Genomic DNA, 23,928 nt, shown 5'->3' on the forward strand with positions numbered 1-23,928 from the left:
TAAAAAGTGGCAGGCACATATAGAAACCGTTGTAATTCCTACACCGTTCACCTGATTTGGATGTAATTACCCTCAAATTAAATCTGAAAGTCTGCAGGTAAAGCACATCTTGTTTGTTTCATTTCAAAGCCATTGTGGTGGTGAATAGAGGCCAAAATATGAAAATTCTGTCAATGTCCCAATATTTATGCACCTGACTGTATATATATATATATACAAAGTGTGTTTCTTTTAGTAATGGCCGCCCACTGTCCTTGCACAGCAGCGATCTGTGTTCCTCTAATTCCGTGTGTGCTTTCTGCTGGTCGTGCACTGAAGAAACGTGTATTTTCCATGCGCTCACCAGATAAGTGGCTATGTGTAACGCTAATTGAAGACCTCAGTGGGGAGCACCAGCTGGTTCTGCCAATTGCTGTGTTAAGTAGCACAAGTGTATTCACTCCCACTACTTCTTCATCCGCGCCCGCATCCTCTGACAACTTGTCGGGTGAACGCCATAATATGCAGCGGCCGGATGCTCTCCAGTGGCAGAAACCTGCAGCGTGGTGTGTGAAATATGTATACTATGGGACAGCTGAGACAGCATGCACTAGTGTGAACTTAGCGAAGAGGCTCTTGCGGCCGCTTTGATGAACGAATGACTATACAAGCTGTACAACGCTCCCGTTTCTTCGCCGACACACGAAAAACACTTCCCCTGGATCGCTCAGAATATGGAGTCCACTGATGCGCAGAGCTGGAGGAAAACTTGATCTGGAGACCGCTCGGCGTTGATCTGGAAATAGAATAGAGGAGGAATGTTATGTTTGATGTAAGATGCTCCGTGGGTGTAATATAATATATTCCCCTCCATTCCATTCGCACACATTCATCACACACCCCCGAAACTGCAAATGAGGAAGCTGCCAAGTCTCTAGTACTCTGCGATGTCCCAGTTTTTAAGAGTTACTGTAGGGATCTCTGCTGGCCAGAAACTGCAATGCTCTCTGAGCACCAGCAGAGGGAGCTATGCAGTCAGCATTTCCAGCGTGTATCACATCATTATCATTATCCTTTATTTATATGGCGCCACAAGGGTTCCGCAGCGCCTTACAAAGTACATAAATGAACAAAAACACTGACTTACAGTACAATACAGTGCAGGACAAGGACAAAGTTTTTATAAACATTGTTGCAGTAGCGATCATAACACTCAGAATAAGCAGCAGGGCGTCAGCAACCAAGGGTTAGGTGCCCTTGTGGGGAGTTTGGAGTAGATGATCGTATGAATGAGGGAAGGAGAAGCTCTTGAGGGAAGAGGGCCCTGCTCGTGAGAGATTACATTCTAAAGGTGACGGGCAGACAAACGGGTGACACAGATGGGGTAGACGGAAGGAGCATGGAGCAGCGGGTTAGGATGAGAGCTGGAAGGCTGTGATGAAGTAGTGAGATTTGAGAGCCTGTTTGAAGATTTACAGAGAGGTGGAGAGTCTGATAGGGAGAGGGAGAGAGTTCCAGAGGTAGGGAGCAGCAAGGGCAAAATATTGGAGGCGGGAATGGGAAGACGTAATCAATTGGCGAAGTGGGCGGGCAGGAGTGTGACGGGAGATGAGGTCAGAGATGTAAATGGGGAGGAATGGCTGAGGGCTTTGTAGGTGACTGTAAGAACCTTGAATTGGATTCTGAAGGGGAAGGGGAGCCAGCGGAGGGCTTATAGGAGAGGGGAGGCAGATGAGCCGAGCAGCATCATTGAGGACAGATTGGAGAGGAGAGAGATGGGATTTGGGGAGGCCAGAGAAGAGGAGGTTGCAGTAGGCCAATCTGGAGATGACCAGTGAGTGTATGAGGGTCTTATTTGGCTCCAGGGTGAGAGAGGGTCTGATCCTGTAAATATTTCTGAGATGGAAGCGGCAGGACTGTGAGAGGAGCTGAATGTGTGGTATGTAGGAGAGGGAGAAGTCTAGGATAACTCCAAAACAGCGCACGTGGGTGCCAGAGGAGATAGTTGTGCCATTAATAGATAATGAAATTGTGGAAAGTGAGGTTATGCGGGAGGGTGGGGAAATGATCAGCTCAGTCTTAGACATGTGAAGTCAGTGGTTCCCAAACTGTGCGCTGTGGCACCCTGGGGTGCCTCAGGTTGGTGGTCCAGCACCAAATCAAATTATTTATGGTCAATGTAATGTAAATATGTAGACAAACAGAAGCTTAAACCTGACCCTAAGGATGACAGGTCAGCACAATTTACTTCACTTTACTACATTTTTTCTGAATTTCTCAATAGCAAACGTTTGGCTTAGGGGTGCCGTGATAACCATGCTGATACTCTAGGGCGCCGGGATTCCAAAAGGTTTGGGAACCTCTGTGTTAAGTGTAAGAAAGTTCTGGGACATCCAGGAAGATATAGATGAGATAGTTGGAGATAGGAGTGAGGGGAGAGATCAGTGGAGGAAAGATAGATCTGAGTATCATCAGCATAGAGATTATAATGGAGGCCAAGAGAGCTGATGTCTGCATCTATAGAGGACGTATAGAGGGAGAATAGAGGTCCAAGAACAGAACCTTGGGGAACACCGACCATTAGTGGAAATCTGTATCTTTCTATACACAGTATAATATAGAGTCGTAGGCGTCTATCTGTGTGTCTGGCTGACCTCGAGAACCACTGGATGGATTTTGATGCAGTTTTCACTATTCTGTAGAGCATTTGTCCAGGAAGGTTTAGGTGTATGACACAAGAGTCTGTCTCTGTGCTTTGTTTATTGTCGCGGCAAAGCAGACACGTAACGTGGCTGGAGCTGACCTGAGTGGAGACTGTTTTGCTCATAGACAACTTTACGTGGCCCTTTTGCGTCTCACGTCAAATCTAAATCTTTTCGTGTTGATATCAGGAGGGAAAACAACTAATGTCGCCTACAAGGCAATCTTATAAGACCTCGGTTAAAAAAGACAATCGCGTGAATTCAAAATTGCTCCCGTGCCACACCGCGGCGGGTCGCTGGTTTTAAATAAAGCGTTGGCCTGTCTCACTGACGGGGCTATGAGAGCGTATGGCTTTTGCATCACAAGCCTCATGTTTAATCGCCGCTAGGACGAAGAGATATAACGAGTTAGACACCACCTTTCCTTTCTGCACAGGTAAGTCCGTCTGCATTTGCTATGAAAGTTATGAAAGTTTGTTTGTGAATGTGACCTACCACTCGGAGACCCCACCTCTGTTATTTATCCTGGATAGCAGGGAATTTTAGGGTATGAGTCGGGCTGTGGTTAGGGTTAGGCATACTCCTGTCACCAATGCAAATTCGCATGGTCAACATTCACAATGCTGACACGTCGGCCTCCTGTGTATAATGACGTTCCTTGTGTCCGGGACTGTTGGCACAATTCCTGTATAGCATTTAATCACCCTATAGAGAATGTCAGTCCCATCGCGGTGGGGGTACAGGCCAAGGAAACCGCTAAATAAAATGAACACGCAATTCAGGGATAACCAGCTGCCACATTGTATAGCGACATCTGCTCGCAGAATATACTCTTGCAAATTATGATGCACGAGTGACGTAATGAATTCACAAAGAGGTGGCCAAGCCAGAAAGATGAGCACTGGTCATGTCCTTAGGACGCACTGGGCGGCTCAACAGGCGACAGACTGACATTCCAGGCTGCCGGCAAGCCAAATACAGGTCTTACCGCGATCGCTCCCTCAGTCCTGCGTCCTGGGCAGACACTCGGATGCCCCTAGTTCCGGCTCTGCACAAACACAACATTACTGGGATTACGATACAATTGCCAGTCTCTGTCTAGGGCTCTTCAGGTGAATGTGCCCTCATCTGGACGAATCCCACAAACCTGATTACGGAGAAATATTAGTACATAACCCGAGTACGGAAACCAGCACATTCACAGCACAATAACTGACGTCCGTTCAACTTTAAATCCATGACTTCATCCATGCCCACCCACCCCATTAATTGAGCCAATCCCGGGTATCCCTAACTCGTATGCGGAGTTCTACGCATATCTCCAGATGGCTCCCATGTGAGTGTACGGCTGCTTTGCTTTTAGTTACCAGCAGCAGCGGCTCCTACCTCCGCCTCCCAGGGGATCTGCTCGATGCTCGAGTCTGCTCTCTGCCGGTCTCGGTGCAGCCAGCTTTTACGCATATCACGATTCCGCACACGCGCACAAATTAACAAACAGCCCAGGCTTCTAGGGACTGCATTGGCTGCAGCAGTGACTTCCCATTCGAAGCGCTCCCTACTAATTGCTGTCGGGACTGGCAGTCCCAGGAGCAAAAAACACCTCCCCATAGGACTTTCCCATGGGGGGGGGGTAATGTTTCAAACATTACGGCACATTTACATATCAAGTAGGAGAAGCAAACTTGCTGTCATGTCATGATTCTGTGACTAATTTGTTACAATATTTTTATTTAAATTTACAATTAACACAGTTTGTGTCTGTGCTGCTTCTAACAGTGTGTGTGTCTGTGTGTTGCATCTAATACAGTGTGTGTGTCTGTGTGCTGCTTCTAATACAGTTTGTGTCTGTGTGCTGCATCTAACACAGTTTGTGTGTCTGTGCTGCTTCTAACACAGTGTGTGTGTCTGTGTGCTTCTTGTAACACAGTTTGTGTGTCTGTGTGCTGCATCTAACACAGTTTGTGTCTGTGTGCTGCTTCTAATACAGTTTGTGTGTCTGTGCTGCTTCTAACACAGTGTGTGTGTCTGTGTGCTTCTTGTAACACAGTTTGTGTGTGTGTGCTTCTTGTAACACAGTTTGTGTGTCTGTGCTGCTTCTAATACAGTGTGTGTGTCTGTGTGCTGCTTCTAATACAGTGTGTGTGTCTGTGTGCTGCATCTAATACAGTGTGTGTGTCTGTGTGCTGCATCTAATACAGTGTGTGTGTCTGTGCTGCTTCTTATACAGTGTGTGTGTCTGTTTGCTGCTTCTAATACAGTGTGTGTGTCTGTGTGCTGCTTCTAATACAGTGTGTGTGTGTCTGTCTGCTGCATCTAATACAGTGTGTGTGTCTGTGTGCTGCTTCTAACACAGTTTGTGTGTCTGTGTGCTGCTTCTAATACAGTTTGTGTGTCTGTGTGCTGCTTCTAACACAGTTTGTGTGTCTGTGTGCTGCTTCTAACACAGTTTGTGTATGTGTGCTGCATCTAACACAGTTTGTGTGTCTGTGTGCTGCTTGTAACACAGTTTGTGTGTCTGTGTGCTGCTTCTAATACAGTTTGTGTGTCTGTGCTGTTTCTAACACAGTTTGTGTCTGTGTGCTGCTTCTAATACAGTGTGTGTGTCTGTGTGCTGCTTCTAATACAGTTTGTGTCTGTGTGCTGCTTCTAATACAGTGTGTGTGTCTGTGTGCTGCTTCTAACAGTTTGTGTGTCTGTGTGCTGCTTCTAATACAGTTTGTGTGTCTGTGCTGCTTCTAATACAGTTTGTGTCTGTGTGCTGCTTCTAACAGTTTGTGTGTCTGTGTGCTGCTTCTAATACAGTTTGTGTGTCTGTGCTGCTTCTAATACAGTTTGTGTCTGTGTGCTGCTTCTAACAGTTTGTGTGTCTGTGTGCTGCTTCTAATACAGTTTGTGTGTCTGTGTGCTGCTTCTAACAGTTTGTATGTCTGTGTGCTGCATCTAACACAGTTTGTGTCTGTGTGCTGCATCTAACACAGTTTGTGTGTCTGTGTGCTGCATCTAACACAGTTTGTGTCTGTGCTGCTTCTAACACAGTTTGTGTGTCTGTGTGCTGCTTCTAATACAGTTTGTGTGTCTGTGTGCTGCTTCTAATACAGTTTGTGTGTCTGTGTGCTGCTTCTAACACAGTTGGTGTGTCTGTGTGCTGCTTCTAATACAGTTTGTGTGTCTGTGTGCTGCTTCTAATACAGTGTGTGTGTGTCTTTGTGCTGCATCTAATACATTGTGTCTGTGTGCTGCTTCTAATACAGTTTGTATCTGTGTGCTGCTTCTATTCTAATACAGTTTGTGTCTGTGTGCTGCTTCTAATAGTGTGTGTCTGTTTGCTGCTTCTAATACAGTGTGTGTGTCTGTGTGCTGCATCTAATACAGTTTGTGTGTCTGTGCTGCGTCTAATACAGTGTGTGTGTCTGTGTGCTGCTTCTAATAGTGTGTGTGTCTGTTTGCTGCTTCTAATACAGTGTGTGTGTCTGTGTGCTGCTTCTAACACAGTTTGTGTGTCTGTGCTGCGTCTAATACAGTGTGTGTGTCTGTGCTGCTTCTAATACAGTTTGTGTGTCTGCGTCTAATACAGTTTGTGTGTCTGTGCTGCGTCTAATACAGTTTGTGTGTCTGTGCTGCGTCTAATACAGTTTGTGTGTCTGCGTCTAATATAGTTTGTGTGTCTGTGCTGCGTCTAATACAGTGTGTGTGTCTGTGTGCTGCTTCTAATATAGTTTATTACTTTTTAAAAATGCATAAAACTTTGTGAATATCATGTTAACAAGATTTTTTTATTTTATTTTTTACAATTCTTTAAGAAGAGACGTCGGGAAATTCTCCTGAGGGATATTGGGCTTTGCAGAAATGATTCCAATTTGAGAACATATTCTACTGAAAGGTCTTAAAACGACAATTGTTTTAGTCATTAAAATATGTCCCCGTGTTTTGTTAGGCTAATTATCTTTTTTTTTTATAATTGTTCTCAGCATACAGGATACATATTTGACTTTTTTCATTTTGTGGTGGATTTTCTGTAATACTGAATCGCTGATGGGCTGACCAGGGTGGAGCCTAGGGCGCGGGAGTTTGGGGGAACTGCGGGGGCAATGCAGGAAAGAGGAGACCATCTGTGGTGAGCACGCTGTTTGGTCTGTGTACGGCCAGTATTTGGGGGCGGGACGGACGGACCCCTCATCATTGTGTGTGTGACAGCGGGAAGGAGGGGATGTAGTCAGTATTCAGATATATAGCTTGAGGTCACTACACAAGCAGCAGCTGGCAGTGAAAGCTGGCAGAGCAGGTAGGAGACGGCGGCACAGTCTGCCATCTGTCCTGATTCTGGCAGGACAGTCACAACCTCAGCTGTCTCATTGGGTGGTATGTACCGCTGAATACGAATGCAAACATTGGTGGGTGGGTGTTTGGGCATGGGGCTACAAGTGTACTATTTATTATCTGAGCGTAGCTGAATCCCCTGATCAGGCCCTGAAAATAAATAGCTATATATATATATATATATATATATATATATATATATATTATATATATATATATATATAAAATAAGCTATATAAGGTTTATTCTATAAAAGTAAAGTTGCTTTGGGGAATTATCTGATCCACATCAATTATTTTTACAGGTGGAAATCTTATGGTGCTATATCGCTATAGAATGTGGGCTCAGCCAGTCTTATAGAGCACAATGAAAATTAGGTGAGGACAGAAGGCGCTTTGGTGATATGTCAGGCGGTATGCACTCGGGAAGCCGGCGGACCAAATCCCGACAGCCGGGTTCCCGACCGTCATATGCCGGCAAGGGTCTAAAGACAGGTGTTGATATGCCGACGCCTGTCATTAGACATATGCCGGGAGCCCGACGCCTGGCATCCCGATCGAAGGGACGCTGAGCGTGGATAGCCACAAGGGGGGGTTAGGTTTAGGGTTCCCGGGGGGGGGGGGAGGGGAGACTTAGGGTTAGGCACACCCCCAGGGGACTTAGGTTTAGGCGGCGGGGAAGGGTGGTTAGGATTAGGCACTGGGGGGGAAGGTTAGGGTTAGGAACCCCTAATGGAGGGATAGGGGGTAGAAATAGGTTAGTATATACCTACCTGGGGGCGATCTGGATTTCCTCCTCTACCGGGATGCCGCTGTCGGGATTCCAACCGCCGGGCATTGGTCCGCCGGTAAATCATACCGATTCCGGTCAGGCAGCCATCTTGGATTTTCTTTTTTTCCCCTCCAAAATCTAGCTCCACTTTTATTGTCATTTTATAGACCAATTAAAACAAATTTTTAATTCTATTTTTTCCCAGAATTCCCCAAATGATTTCTGTTCCATCTGAAAATGTAACCTGGTCGTATTATTTCTAAATTACAAAGAGATCTGTTCTAGGCTAGTGGAACATTTTGGTTCCATAGGGTACAAATTGCTTGTGTAGAAATTGCCCTTTAACCATAACTCTCAAAATGTCGAACTTTATTAATCAGGGCACACCTCCGTAATGGAGTTATGCCAAGCTGAGGGTGCGGCCATGTCATGACCCCTCCCACCTCCGCAGTACCACACGCCAGCGACAGTTGTGCACGGTACCCACTACAGTTCCATCCTGGCATTTGGGACAGAAGTCTTAAAATCAGGACTGTCCTGCTTATTTCAGGACAGCTGGGAGCTCTGCTTTAATGATTTCAAGCCTTTTACTTTGAATACTTAACACAAATGAGTAATGGTATGCAAATTAGCAAAACGTATGTCTAGATGGTGACGCACGTGGAAATATGGCTGAATTATTCCCATTTATATTTATTTACACAGATGAAATGCAGTGAGGTCAGGTCCAGGAAGAGATGGAACAGCACCAAAAACATCCACATTTCATTGTATTATCCCAAGAATTAAATGTGGAATTCTGTTTGCCCGACAGCTGTCTGCCCTGAATATAATCTGTTCAATCGCCCTCAATAGAGGCCAAGTGACTGTGATTCCACCTTACGGAGTTACAAGTAGATCAGTAGGAGATTTACATTTCTGTCCATGTTCCAAAAGGAACCGTTTGAGGTCTGAGGTGCTCTGGTCTGAGACCCCGGGAGGAACGTTGCCAGATGGAGACGACTCGGATCAGAGATCTCGCACTAGCAGTCTGCGCCAGGCAGATGGATGCGTGCAGATGATTTATAGGAACCCGGCCCGTTCTCCCATCACACGGAAACACCATTAAATTTGGCTGCTGCTATTCTTGGCAAGAGGATCGTCTTGTTCTCCAAACAGCAGAAGGATTCACAGGTCCAGGAATGACGACAAACCGTAATGAAACAATTGCTGCTATTCCAGTCACTTGTGCGAGTAACCGGAGGCTCTTCCTGGAGCTTTTACAGTCTTGTGTCGAGTAATTATGGTCACAATTCCAGGAGACGGAGGTCAAAAAAATCGATTTGAAAACTGCTTTGTTAGCTTTAAAGTACAAATAATGTAACAATAATTCTTCTAACCAACTATGCGCCTGAATTATCTTGGATCGCAGTTGCTAATACGCACGCAATCGTCACCCGGCCACTGCGATCACAAGGACTACACAGACCCATCGCAGAGTGATTGACAGGAAGTGGCGTTTGTGGGTGGTTACAGGGGGGTGGTCAGGGAAATGCAGTTGGAACGCCGTTGCAGGGGCGTGCATACATTATCCACTGTGATGCCCTACGCAGCCTGAGGTCTCATAGCGTGCGCTGAAGTTAGCAATTCCTGAGTAAGGTCAGAACTTGTGCAAGTGTGCGTGAGGCTGCGATGGTACTCGATAGTACCGATGGTTTCGCAGTCTTGCTAAACATTACAGATGTGTGTAAGGTAAAGTGGGCGTCCTTGTGTTATGCTGCAATGTCACAGCGATCGCAATGGATTAGCATACTATCGCAGTTGAACGGCGTGCGTAATCACCGTTGCGATCGGACCTATATGGGGAAAATGATCACAAGCAAATTGAATAAATAATGGGACTATTACATACTGTACATTGCCGGCTATTCAGACATCGGTTTAGTGGTCGTGTTGTTGTGGATTATTGGGTTATTTTAGGGACCTGGATTACTCAGTTTTCTGGTCGGGGACACAAAGCAGAATCTTGCCCAGGGATGTATGGAGTGGTGATCAGTCTCTGGTTGTTACTGCTCAGTAAATGGGTCTCTAGTTGCTTATGGTGCCAATATCGGGGATTAAAGCCACAAGGTGCTGGGGACACAAACAATGACAGCGACAGACACAGAAGACTATGCCGGTCTCCCATTGCCCTATATCTACCAATCTGACATAAAATGATTACATGTGATGTCATAGGTGTTAAAAAATGACTGTATCTACATTGCCCACAAACAGGACTGTAATTTGGGGTGGGCAAGCGATGCCACTGTGCTGGGCCTAGTGGGGGGCACCATTTCTGCCCCATAGTGTCCACAGTTGACTTGCAGGGTGTCTGAAACGGCACAATGCACAGCTGCAACACCCTGAACCCGCACCCAGCAGCGACATCGGAATTGGTGACATCGGTGAGACATGAGCCCTCAGTGATGTTTCTAGTTTCTAGTGACTTCGTAGGTTGCACTCTCAGGAATATTATTACTTTGGCACAACAAAATGGCCGCCTGATGCTGTGACAAACACAGTGTAAGGGGAATAAAAGTGGAAGCATGATCCCCAATGAGTGTATAACTTTAGTTTTCCTCACAACTAAATCATAGACATTCACATGTCTGTTAATAATAATTGTTAGCAATTATTATTTTATCATTTACTAGCTGGGATCCCCGGCGTTGCTCCGGTGGAAGACTGGACCCTGAAGTACACCTGCAGCCTTAATTTTTTTACATTGTCATCACCTATAACCTGGATAGCTATGCACATTAGGAGTAACTGACAGTGCAGGCAGCGTAGTCTCAGACTGTTTGTAATCTCCGTATGCTAAGCTTTGCCAGGATCAAAGATTGTGGATTGATTATGCTGTCTGCCATAGTTTGAATGTATCGAGTGCTGAGCTGATCATGAGCCTGCCAGGCACTGTGACAGTGTGTGTTGGAATCCGGCCCCTCAGCCCCAGAACCTGTGTAATTTAAGAGTATCCCAGTTTTATGGGATTGTGTGACAGTGTGTGGCCCTGATGAAGTTCAAACCTAGACAAATATCTAATCATGTTCAAACTACACCAACATGCCAAATTTGGGTCCAAAACTCTGGCTGTGCACAAAGGACATAAACACACACACACTTTCTCGCTTATTATATAGATTGTCACCATTTGCCCCACAAGTCCTGACCCTCCTCAGGCTACAATATCTGTTACGTTACCTTATATAGCACAGCCTTTGTTTCATAGTATGCGAGTATGGGCTCCACAGCCTGATAGAAGATCTGCAGCCTCCTCCTGATGGTGTCCGCGCAGACGTCACTCCGATGGACGCTCTTACTCCTCTGGACAAGCCGCGTGGTCATACATTCAGCAGAACAGTCCAGGTACAGCACAAGGTTTGGTTTACTCAGCTGATCATGCAAAAAAGCAGAACACACAGACAACGGCATGAAAACGCTGGAGATAAGTGCTGCAAACACCTCCACCTAAAATAACTAAATATAGCGCGCAACAAAATCATTCCAAGACAATAATAATATACATCGTAATTCGTAACGTACTGTGGCCATATAAAAGTAGACAGTATGATGAACATTCAGGGCTACATCATCTCGGTGCAGCTTTTCAAAGCCGCTGCGTTTTTGACAGTTGCGGGCGCTGGACTTAAAGGGGCAATAAAATTAAATACAAAACACGTATTATTGTCCCTTTAAATTCACCGGTCAAAACCGCAGAAGACGTGGCAGATTTAAAAAGTGCTGCTTAGTAACCAAAGAACTTGGTCTTTATTTGTAATTTTTACTTGCGATTCCCCCAGCGCAGTGTTTTCTACTTTAAATTGATGTTGGCCGTCTCAATGAGGTGTTTTATTGTGGTGTATACAGAGAAACAGTAACGGTATCTCTATATCGGTCACAGAGCCCTACAGTAAATAAAATTTTTACACGTGGGTTTAAAATAATGATTAGTATAATTGACACCATATATGCATGTAGTGAGTCATAGTCATCACAGACTCAGCTGCTAGCCGTCCTCACCTAACCCCACAGCCAGGGGCGTAACTAGAGGTATGGGGGCTCCCACATGTCAAACTATGCACTAACTCCCCCCGCACCCCAGCACTACTCACCTCCTCCTGAGTCCGGCGCGCCGCTCCGTCTCTCCTCACTGAACTTACTGAAGCTGGGAGGAGGCGTGGCCGTGGTACTGGGATGTCACCATAGCCACGCCTCCTCCCAGCTTCTAAGAGAGCAGATATCATTTTTAATCAGACGCCGGTCTCGATCCAATCGGCTCCTGATTAAAAATAACATCGGTGCTGTATTTGACTATAGGGGGTGTAGGGGGTCGCTTGCTGGGCCGGTGGGCCCCTTAAGCCGCCGAGCCTCAGAGCAAGCGCACCCTTTGCACCCTCTATAGTTACGCCAGTGCCCACAGCGCAGAAATAGCGGCTTCATTTTCATATATAACATACGAGTCTGTCCATGTTTTCCTGGTGTCATGAGATAATATTAATGGTCCGTCCAAGTCTAATTTCCTCCAATTTTGAATCTGTTTCACCCTATTTCATCGACAAGGGCCAATAACTCCTGCGTGTGCTGTCACGCTCTGATATACGCGCGCCTTGGGCGGTTGAACCAATGCGTGCGCATAACAGCAGGAAAGTGGCATATCTATTATGTGTGTGTGTATACACACGTGACAGAGAATATAGGGGCTTATGTACTAAGCCTTGGATGGAGATAAACTGAACAAAGATAAAGTACCAGCCAATCAGCTCCTAACTGCCATGTCACAGACTGTGTTTAAAGAATTACAGTTAGGAGCTGGTTGGCTGGTACTTTATCTCCATTCACTTTATCATCCAAGGCTTAGTAAATAGACCCCATAGATTCTAAACTTCACTGTGGCAGGAACTGACGTTACGTGATGAGCGACTAATTATTCTCTGTACAGCACTGCGGAGTATGGGGTCGATTCAGACCCGGATGCTAAGCTGCGCTCTCTCGCAGCCAAAAGGGGCCGGGTATGCAAATTCCACGATCGCACTATCTGGTGTAAGGACGCCCTCTATGTCTCAGAGAGCAACAGCAGAGCGAACGCATGCCTGAGTATAAAGTCGCCCACTTTTATCTCTTAACACACGTCATCTCCAGGAAGTGAATGATTAATCGGTAACATCGAGAGCCATCGGAGCTGCACGCAGCACTTGAAGTAGACCCTACCCCGCCACAAGCACTGTGATCACTGCAGGCTGAAATACAACCAGGTGACGTGTACAATGATGCCTCCATGCTAATTATGCACACCCATAAAACTCTGTTTTGACGCCCAGACACGCCTGCGATCGTAGCACCACTCCCCCATTCACAAGCACCTTCCCCTGTTACCACCCACAAACGGCGCTATTTGTCACTCAAAGTAGCGTCCAGTCTTTGTGTTAAGAGAGTCCGATTCCCGATCGCAACGACTGGTTCACGCACGCGCACTGTGATGCATGCGCAGACAGGCGATCGCCCATAGCGTGCGTCCGCAGCTTAGCGACCGGGTCTGAATCGGGCCCTGTGTGTGTAAATGACCTACATCATGTATACTATCCTTTACATGATAACTCCAGGCGAGTGGTGCTGTGCTTCATACAATACGTACAAGTTTAAGGGACCTGCCAGTACACAGACCTAAAAAGTAATCACTGCGCTACTGTTACATCCCCAGTATCCAGGGGCGCTGAGGGGGGCGGGTGCTAATCGCCCAGAGGGGTCACTGATTGGCTGCTGTCAGTTACAGCCAGTTTGTCATTCCCAAAGTGCAATTAAATAAGTCTGAAAATGTAAATTATTTGAATGATTTCTGTTTCCTAACTGATGGCGGTTTCTATGGCGGCAGCGGAGGGTTGTCAGCTCCGTCTGCAGGAATGCGCTGTATGGAGAATCTCCCCCTGGATCAGGACTAATCTGCTCAGCCTGCCGCTGGCTCTGGGAACCCTCCTTGTGTGGAGCTGAAGGTCTGAGATCTGTCTGAAGGTGGAACGAGCTGAACGTATCCTGGTGTGAAATGTGCCGTCTTATTGCGCCTGGCAGGGAAGTGACGCCGCTGTTGGTGTGTAATAACCAGATAATATAAAGCACAGAGGAGGAATAATGCCAGCGCACAGGGTGTGATGGGAGGGCGTACGTCTCTGCCTATGACTAAGGCCATCTGCTCGCAGTCTATTCATATACTCGTGTCGCAGACACATCGCAGGAACAGTCATGGTGTAAAGTATTTCTTAAAAGGGAACCGTCACACTCTGTGTCCATATGAGCCAAATATTATTCGGGGCGATCTGGTTACCCCTCCTCCCCCATATGACTAAAATATCCTCTGAATACAAATGGTTAGTGGCGGGACAAATATTGGGGGAGCACCAGCATCTACATAACCCACAGAGCTGGCACCTATGTGCCTTATACTGGCAGTGAGACCATAATGGGGCAGATCCGCCCTAGTAATGTGTAAATTCAGATTTCAGTGGGCAACACGGTGGCATAGTGGTAGGCATTACTGCCTAACATCACTAAGATCATGCTCTCTGGCACAGGGCACCAAAAAGTCTAGTTATATCTCTGCTAAGCGCTGCCAATTCCTAGTAGTAACGACAACCAGAGATATTTAGCTAAGTCTGCTGGGATCTGTGATGCTAATAATACTGACCTTACATTCAAACTCTTCTGCCTGTTTGATCTCCCTGGGGAATCCCTGCAGCAGGAAACCCTTCGTGCTCCCCACCGAGGAACTAATCGCGTCTTTCAGGATGTCCAGGATGATGTCCTGTGTGGGGGCAGAGAGACACAGTATGTAACAGCCATAAGCCTCCATGAGAGTCCACATCGCCCCACGCAATGATTATTAGATGGGAGCCTAAACCTCCCTGCGCTACGCGCGACGTACAAAGGTCCTCATCCACAATTCTCTGAATATATAACATTTCAACTATTAAAGCTGTAAAAAAAAAAATGAGCAAACATTTTCAGAATTTGGGGGGGGGGGGGAGATGTATGAAACCTTCTAAAAAATGGACAGGTGGCGTCTAGTTGCCCAAAGCAACTTGATAAATGCTAGCAAGAAGCTTATTGTTTGAAATTTTACTACATTTCCTCCTATTAATCTCTGGGCCTGATTCAGACCCGGTCGCAAGCGCTGAGCGCTCGCAACTGGGTCGAAGGTGGCCCACAGCGCATGCGCACGACGGAGCCGGCTCCGTCGTGCGCATGCGCGAGACCCAGCTAGTGACGGGCAATCCGTCGCTCCGCGCCAAAGGGGGTGTGCTGTCGATGTTGAGTGACAGCTCGCCCCCTTTGGTAGGCGGCCCGGGGGGGTGGCTGCCCAAACGGAGGCGTTCCCATGAGAACGCCTACTGTTTGGGGGAGGCCCCACTGACATCGCGAGTGATGTCAGTGGAGAGATTAGAGCCAGAAATCTCTCTGGGGCTTGCAGCCACGAGACCCTACCACAAGGGTCTCATCGCAAGCCCGATGGTCGCGATGGTCTTGACCATCGCGACCATCATCATGGCCGCTCGCAATAGCTGTGGGTGGTCACCCACAGCTATGCGAGCGGCCAGGAGGCCGTTCTAAAAAAAAAAAAACAACCCGGCCCTGATTCAGAGCGAGCGCTCTGTCAGAGCGACCAGGTCTGGATCAGGCCCTCTGTTCCATGAAAGTTATTTAAAGGGGAGACGTCACCTTTTGTCTCTGGAACAGTATATGTTTGACAGTCTCCCCAACCTGATAACAAGGGATAATCAATCAGGTGCTGTGCTCACATCTATACATGCTCCCTTATGGATGAAATACAGCACTTAGATGTGTCTTCCTCCCTGCAGCATTGCTAATTGTTGTCAGAGTGTATCACTATGGAGAGCTGTGCTGGCTGCCTGCCATGGTACGTTCTTATCAGCTGGCTCTATCCTGCCACAGACAAGTATTAGGAAGTCCTTAATTTCCACCATAATACAGCAGGTAAAACACATGCGCAGGTCATCCTACTACCATATAAGATTATTCCTGGAAAATAATGCATGATTAAAACTCAATATAAAAGGGAAGTTACACATAAGTACAATAGCAAATAGCAACTAAACCAGAGGTTCCCAAGCTGGGTTCTCAAGGCACTCTAACAGTCCAGATTTTAAGGATATCCATGCTTGACCACAGGTGACTTACTTAGTACTTCAGTTAATTTGATTTAACCATCTATGCTCAACCATGGATATCCCTAAAACCTGAACTGTTGGGGTGCCTTGAGCACCGTGTTTGGGAACCTCTGTACTAAATAGTAAAATACCTTTTATCCTGTATGTAATATGTGACTCTCACTATTGTCACTTTCTGGGATTTATAAATCAATAATTGTGGAAAAGGAACATTTCACATACAATAATGCTCCATTATAATCAGGCGCAGTGATGGTGTCATTATGGGGCAGCACCACACAAAGATCTTACTATACAGAAACCTGTGTCAGAGCGAGGTTCCCAAAGTCCGCCATTACAGTCCATGTTTTAAGGATAGCCATGGTTGAGCACAGGTGACTTAATTTGTACCTAAGTCAATTTGATTTAGCCATCTGGTCTCAAGCGTAAATATCCTTAAAACCTGGACTGTAATGGTGGAGATTGGGAACCTGTGACCTATGTCCCTGGAAAGTATATGAAATACAGAGAGAAATTGGAACAAAACAGGACGTTTGGTGTTATGGGTCTGTAAATTCCCTGCAGACTGGGGGAGATGTATCAAGCCGTGGAGAGAGGTACAGTAGAGAAGCTGCTCAAAGCAACCAATTAGCTTCTACCTGTCATGTATCTAGCACAATATGTGAAATGACAGTGAGAAGCTGATTGGTTGCCTTGAGACACGCCTCCACTTTATCTCTCTCCGAGACTTGATACATCTCCCCTTGGATACAAATTATCACATGCCCAGGCTACGTACCACGGGTGCCGGGTCCCCCCGCTCCATGAGATCCTTTATCAGTTTACTTCTTTCTGAAGCCCCTGCGAGGTCGCTCTGGAGCAGGTCCCCTATAGTCAGGTGCGCGAGTCCATATTTCTGTGCCAGTTTCTCACACTGGGTCCCTTTCCCAGATCCCGGGCCACCTTCCATAGAAAGGATAGGAAATGATGAGTGAGACAGCAGTATGCCAGGACAGGAGGAGAGAGCGGCATCATCCGGCAATCGTACGAGGCTAGCGGAAGGAGCGGGTTAGTAACGGGACATGAGGCTCTGGTAAAGGGGGCGGAAGATCTACAGTGTCTACATAGACAATAGGTCGACAGGCAATAGGTCGACAGGGTACAAAGGTCGATCGGGTCAAATGGTCAACAGTTAAAAGGTCGACATGGACTAGGGTTGACAGGGTCCACAGGTCAACAGGGTCAAATGGTGGACAGTTAGGTCGACATGGACTAAGGTCGACACCGAAAAGGTCGACACATTAGTTTCATGATTTTTAGGGTTAAGTTTAGGATTACGGTTAGGCACTTGGTGCAGGGTTAAGGTTAAGCTGTGGAAGGGGACGGTTAGAGTTAGGCACCAGGGGGAGGTTTAGGGTGAGGGTTAAAATAACAAAAAAATGTGCCAACCTTTTCTGTGTCGACCATTTGTGTTGTCCTTCTGACCATGTCGACTTTAGCCCATGTCAACTTTTCAGCTGTCAACCATTTGACCCTGTTGACCCTTATTTTAAATCCACACCTGAGGCTCCTGGGCTGGTTGCCATAACTGTTACCCCATTGGTTACACTACTGACTGACTATCTCATCAGCCAATTACTGGGGATCAGTACGATTTTGGGTATTAGCATTTTTTACTATTGGGTGCAGTTTTTTTTTTTATACTACAATAATGTTCAGACTTTATAATAAATATGGGTCTTTTTTACTAAAATAGGAGCAAAGCTGCGCAGTTTGCACTTAGGCTGGTGACGACAGCACCTACCCCCTAACCATTATATTATAGGCAAAATCCTGGCAATGGACCATATTCCGATTGTATATGTCAGATGCACAGTACAACTTCTAGAACTGTATAACAGGATACAATTATGTGACCCACTTACTCTGGATAAAGGTATAGGATTGTCTTAGATCATCCTGATGTCTTTTTATGACTTCTTCTTAAAATCACAAATAATTATGAAGACGACACGTTCTCCTGTGCTGAGCGTTTGTCCAAATATGGCTGCATGCGCTGCCTCGACATTAGCGCAATGCACAAGGCTTGTGACTGGAACACAACAGCTCACCATTGGTCATGTGCACAAACACAGACAACAAGAGGCCGCTACATGTTTTCATCTTCTGAGTACAAGAGGCCTTCACATAGCCTGACAAGGGGGAGGTGTACTAAGCCTTGAAAAGTGATAAAGTACCAACCAATCAGTTCCTAATTGTCTCTTTACAGGTTGTGTTTGAAAACTGGCAGTTAGGAGCTGATTGGTTGGTACTTTATCACGTTTCAATTCTTAGTACATCTCCTTCAATGTCTTATAGTGACTGTCTTCTACAGTAATCTTACAACCCCCCAGGTTTATCTCTGAACCAATTGTGTGTGAAGTGTGATGCGGGAACGACTGATTTATTACGTTATTGCTCTGTAAACTGGGAATTCTATGTTCTGACTGGACTGTAAGCTGTAGTATTCTATGTTCTGACTGGACTGTAAGCTGTAGTATTCTATGTTCTGACCGGACTGTAAGCTGTAGTATTCTATGTTCTGACCGGACTGTAAGCTGTAGTATTCTATGTTCTGACTGGACTGTAAGCTGTAGTATTCTATGTTCTGACTGGACTGTAAGCTGTAGTATTCTATGTTCTGACCGGACTGTAAACTGTAGTATTCTATGTTCTGACTGTACTGTAAGCTGTAGTATTCTATGTTCTGACTGGATTGTAAGCTGTAGTATTCTATGTTCTGACTGGACTGTAAGCTGTAGTATTCTATGTTCTGACTGGACTGTAAGCTGTAGTATTCTATGTTCTGACCGGACTGTAAGCTGTAGTATTCTATGTTCTGACCGGACTGTAAGCTGTAGTATTCTATGTTCTTCTGACTGTACTGTAAACTGTAGTATTCTATGTTCTTCTGACTGTACTGTAAGCTGTAGTATTCTATGTTCTTCTGACTGTACTGTAAACTGTAGTATTCTATGTTCTGACCGGACTGTAAGCTGTAGTATTCTATGTTCTGACTGGACTGTAAGCTGTAGTATTCTATGTTCTGACTGGACTGTAAGCTGTAGTATTCTATGTTCTGACCGGACTGTAAGCTGTAGTATTCTATGTTCTTCTGACTGTACTGTAAACTGTAGTATTCTATGTTCTTCTGACTGTACTGTAAGCTGTAGTATTCTATGTTCTGACTGGACTGTAAGCTGTAGTATTCTATGTTCTGACTGGACTGTAAGCTGTAGTATTCTATGTTCTGACCGGACTGTAAGCTGTAGTATTCTATGTTCTGACTGGACTGTAAGCTGTAGTATTCTATGTTCTGACTGGACTGTAAGCTGTAGTATTCTATGTTCTGACCGGACTGTAAACTGTAGTATTCTATGTTCTGACTGTACTGTAAGCTGTAGTATTCTATGTTCTGACTGTACTGTAAGCTGTAGTATTCTATGTTCTGACTGGACTGTAAGCTGTAGTATTCTATGTTCTGACTGGACTGTAAGCTGTAGTATTCTATGTTCTGACTGGACTGTAAGCTGTAGTATTCTATGTTCTGACCGGACTGTAAGCTGTAGTATTCTATGTTCTGACTGGACTGTAAGCTGTAGTATTCTATGTTCTGACTGGACTGTAAGCTGTAGTATTCTATGTTCTGACTGGACTGTAAGCTGTAGCATTCTATGTTCTGACCGGACTGTAAGCTGTAGTATTCTATGTTCTTCTGACTGTACTGTAAGCTGTAGTATTCTATGTTCTGACTGTACTGTAAGCTGTAGTACTCTATGTTCTGACCGGACTGTAAGCTGTAATACTCTATGTTCTGACTGTACTGTAAGCTGTAGTATTCTATGTTCTGACTGGACTGTAAGCTGTAGTACTCTATGTTCTGACTGGACTGTAAGCTGTAGTATTCTATGTAGGCAATGACAGTGCTGCAAAATTAGAGGCTCTACTCTACTGAGGGCTTGTAACACCTGTGGTGCGTCTATAATGGGAGCAGTGTATGCGGTATACACGGGCCCCTGAGTCCAGCGGGGCCCACACTGCTCCCACTGAATATACTTTCCGTGAAGCATGCAGAAATTAAAGCAAAAATAGCATTGGCACCATTTTCCTGGAGATATGCACATACACTGGCACAAGAGTGGGGGGGTTGCATGGAGACTGCACACAGGCACCGTCCTCCAGTTAGGGAGCTCACTGAAATCAAATGATTACTTAGGCGTGATCGGGAAAGATGCTAGGAGAGAGAACAGAAAACGTGAGTATGCTACTGTGATATTAGAGGGTCAGCTCTGAGGTCAAGTAATAGCTACTGTCATATTGTGTGATGTAATAAAGTAATCTCTGCTGCAGAGGAGAAATTCGAAGATATACATAATAAATCTAACCCTCTTAGCTCATTACGATGGCTGGGTGTCAATACTTTTCTTAAGTGATACCCCAGGTGCATCTGCACTACATCTACTGTTATCAAACCTGCATGTGCGAGGCCACCTGCCTGCTGACGTTGGACCCTTGGACCTTGAGGTGGGAGTCTCTTCGCTACACTCAGGTGGATGACCCAAGGTAGGAGTTACAGAAAACACGTTACCAGCATCCCCTCCCATACAAACAAGAGTCACATCAATCTATTACGTGCAAACGTACAATATTTTAAGGTCTTCTGAAAAGGGTACAACCCACATACAATTGTCTGTAGTACTTAGTATAAGGGATAGCAAGGTATAGTGTAAATATCAGTTACCGCCTCAGGCAGCAGAATAACTAGGCACAGCCCGGAGGGTGTCCTGAAATCGCTTAGATGCTGATATCTGTGTATAACAAGGGGAGTTTAGATCGCTGCCATATACAGGGAGTACAGCTGATCTGACAAGGCGCCAGGTCGGAGTGGAGATTATAACAACTGATGAGGTTATAGCCTCCTAACACTGGTAGTTACGTTGTCAAAACTAAACATAACAATTATATCATACGTGTTATCTTCTGTGTAGAGGAGGGTAATTACCGAGTTGGAAGAAAATAACAGAGGAGTAAAAATTTAATTGTTTTGTTCCCAGCACTTAATAGTGGTCTCCACCTCCCACTGACTCATCCGCCATCGCGCAGGCGCGTAATTACAGGTACACAGACGTCTCTACCGGCTACAGATTTCACTGATAATCCAGCACTTTTATTGGGCAGAATATAAATGTATAGTGTGAGAGACGTGAGCTTGTTCATTTATATCATGTTTTGTGAATGCATTATATAGAATGTAAAGGATATGTACAGTAAATAGGAGATTTTGAGTTAATACCTCATACCCTCAACTAGCAGAACTTTAGGAGAGAACGGACCTCAACCAGCGGTGAGCCAGGTCCGCACTCGGGATCCAGGGAAACACAAACATCGCTGTCACTTTCCAACACAGTGGGATAAGGTTTGTGCATTTCTTATTGCACAGGTAGGCAGAGCTGGCAAAAGAAATCTTGAGGCCTGGCACACATTTTTCGGACCCCCCATCCCTCTCCAGTAGGTACAGGCCAGTCAGCAATTGGGTCATCCCCCTATGTCTCTCCAGCCTCATCCTCAATGCGTCTCTCAGTCTTATCCACTGTGCCTCTCCAGCCTCATCCCCCTCTGTCTCTAGCGTCATCCTCGTCTCTCTCCAGCCTCATCCCCCCCCAGCCAACTGCTCACCTCCTGTGTCTCAACCCCATCTCCCCTGTGTCTCTCCAGCCTCATCCTCAATGTGTCTCTCAGTCTTATCCACTGTACCTCTCCAGCCTCATCCCCCTCTGTCTCTAGCGTCATCCTCGTCTCTCTCCAACCTCATCCCCCCCAGCCAACTGCTCACCTCATGTGTCTCAACCCCATCTCCCCTGTGTCTCTCCAGCCTCATCCTCAATGTGTCTCTCAGTCTTATCCACTGTGCCTCTCCAGCCTCATCCCCCTCTGTCTCTAGCGTCATCCTCGTCTCTCTCCAGGCTCATCCCCCCCCAGCCAACTGCTCACCTCCTGTGTCTCAACCCCATCTCCCTTGTGTCTCTCCGCCTCCCCTCCCCCCCCGTGGGTCTCAGCCTCATCCCCCCCATGTCTCTCTAGCCTCATCCCTATTTTGTCTCTCCATCTCTAACCATCTGCCATGCTCTTAGCCTAATTTCCCCATCTCTCACCCCCCCTGTGTTTCTCAGCCACAACTTCCCCTTGTCTTTCAGACTCCTTCCCCTCCCTGTGTCTTTCAGTCCTATCAACTTGTGTCTTTCCAGCACATCCCCCTGTATGTTTCTATTTCCACAAAAGTTAAGTACAATATAGGGAAATAAAGTATTTTGCAAAAAGAACCATTTAGTAGGAGATTTGGGCTTATGGATAGGAATGTAAGAAACACTAAGGCTCCTATGACACTAACTCCAGTGGTCCCATATTACTAAGAATAAGCAAATGCTTGTTTGACACTTTGTACAACACGGAGCTGGGGAATATACAATCTCCCTCAGTCTAAGGCCCATGCACCATATTTCTGCCCCCATCTACGGACATAAATGTGACAGTACTTATATAACACTGTGTGCCCACAGCCTCCAGGCAGCCGCTTCCTACCTGTGCCACTATGCTGCACACTGTCTGGTGCTTCCAGCATTATCTATGAATAGGTTTCTGCATTAGGAGAAGCACCTGTAGTGGGCGGAGCCTGGTGGCAGCAAGCATGTGACATGGTGGAGGTCCCAACTCGGGTTATGAGAAGACTCGGTCATTGAGTATGGTCACGGAAAATAAGAGAATAAGGGGGACATGCAAAGGGGGATCTCTGCAATATATGGCAGGTAATGATGGAGAATTTATATATGACTGCAAGTGTATCTATGTGCTATATGTGCCTATACCATTATGGATTCATCTGTGCCATACTTCCTACCACTGGTCTGTCACAGTATGAATATAACTAATGTCACTGTTTAGTACATCTGGAAATTCCATTAAAATGCTGCCTGACAGTATTGTACAGCACAGTCACTATGGCGCCTTGCCCTCTGCAGGATATAGGTAGTAATGGTGACACCTATGCTTTATATAGGTGACAATAGTGATACAGTACCTCTGCATTATATAGGTGGCATTATATATAACTGTGCTTTATATAGGTGACAATGATGATACCTCTGCATTATATAGGTGACATTGGTGATAGCTGTTCTGTATATAGGTAATAATGGTGATACCTCTGCATTATATAGGTAACAATGGTGATACAGTACCTCTGCATTATATAGGTGGCATTAGTGATAACTGTGCTTTACATAGGTGACAATGGTGATACAGTACCTCTGCATTATATAGGTGATAATTGTGCTTTATATAGGTGACAATGGTGATACCTCTGCATTATATAGGTGACAATAGTGATCATTGTGCTTTATATAGGTGACAATGGTGATACCTCTGCATTATATAGGTGACATTGGTGATAGCTGTTCTGTATATAGGTAATAATGGTGATACCTCTGCATTATATAGGTAACAATGGTGATACAGTACCGCTGCATTATATAGGTGGTATTAGTGATAACTGTTTTATATAGATGACAATGGTGCTAATTCTGCTTAATATAGGCAGCAATTGTGATACCTCTGCTTTATATAGATGGTAATGGTCATAACTGCGCTTTATATAGGTGACAATGGTGATAATTCTGCTTTATATAGGTGGCATTTGTGATAACTGCTTTATATAGGTGGAAATGGTGATACAGCTGCATTATATAGGTGGCATTAGTGATAATTGTGCTTTATATAGGTTACAATGTTGATAACTCTGCATTATATAGGTGGCATTAGTGATAAGTGTGCTTTATATAGGTGGGAATGGTGATAAGTCGGCTTTATATAGGTGGCTTTGGTGATAATTGTGCTTTATATAGGTGACAATGGTGATAACTGTGCTTTATATAGGTGACAATGGTGAT

At 45.6% G+C, this 23,928-nt stretch overlaps 1 protein-coding gene across 2 annotated transcripts in view; it reads right to left on the bottom strand.

Moving 5' to 3' along the window:
- Positions 1 to 181: 181 nt before the first annotated feature.
- AK5 (adenylate kinase 5) overlaps positions 182 to 23,928 on the bottom strand; it is a 242,277-nt gene continuing 218,530 nt past the window's right edge. Inside the window, exons 11-14 of one of the 2 annotated variants that reach the window (XM_088450068.1) lie at positions 16,746 to 16,909; positions 14,467 to 14,583; positions 10,992 to 11,183; positions 182 to 775 (exon numbers count right to left, since the gene is read on the bottom strand). In XM_088450068.1, coding sequence (XP_088306194.1) covers positions 707 to 775; positions 10,992 to 11,183; positions 14,467 to 14,583; positions 16,746 to 16,909 — 542 coding nt within the window. In that variant the 3' untranslated portion in view covers positions 182 to 706. Of the gene's footprint in view, positions 776 to 10,991; positions 11,184 to 14,466; positions 14,584 to 16,745; positions 16,910 to 23,928 lie in introns of those variants that run through there. The other variant, XM_088450069.1, reaches the window with a different exon arrangement.

This window comes from Taudactylus pleione, unplaced genomic scaffold (genome assembly GCF_031769625.1).
Source record: "Taudactylus pleione unplaced genomic scaffold, aTauple2 ptg000506l, whole genome shotgun sequence".
Classification (NCBI taxonomy): Eukaryota; Metazoa; Chordata; class Amphibia; order Anura; family Myobatrachidae; genus Taudactylus; species Taudactylus pleione.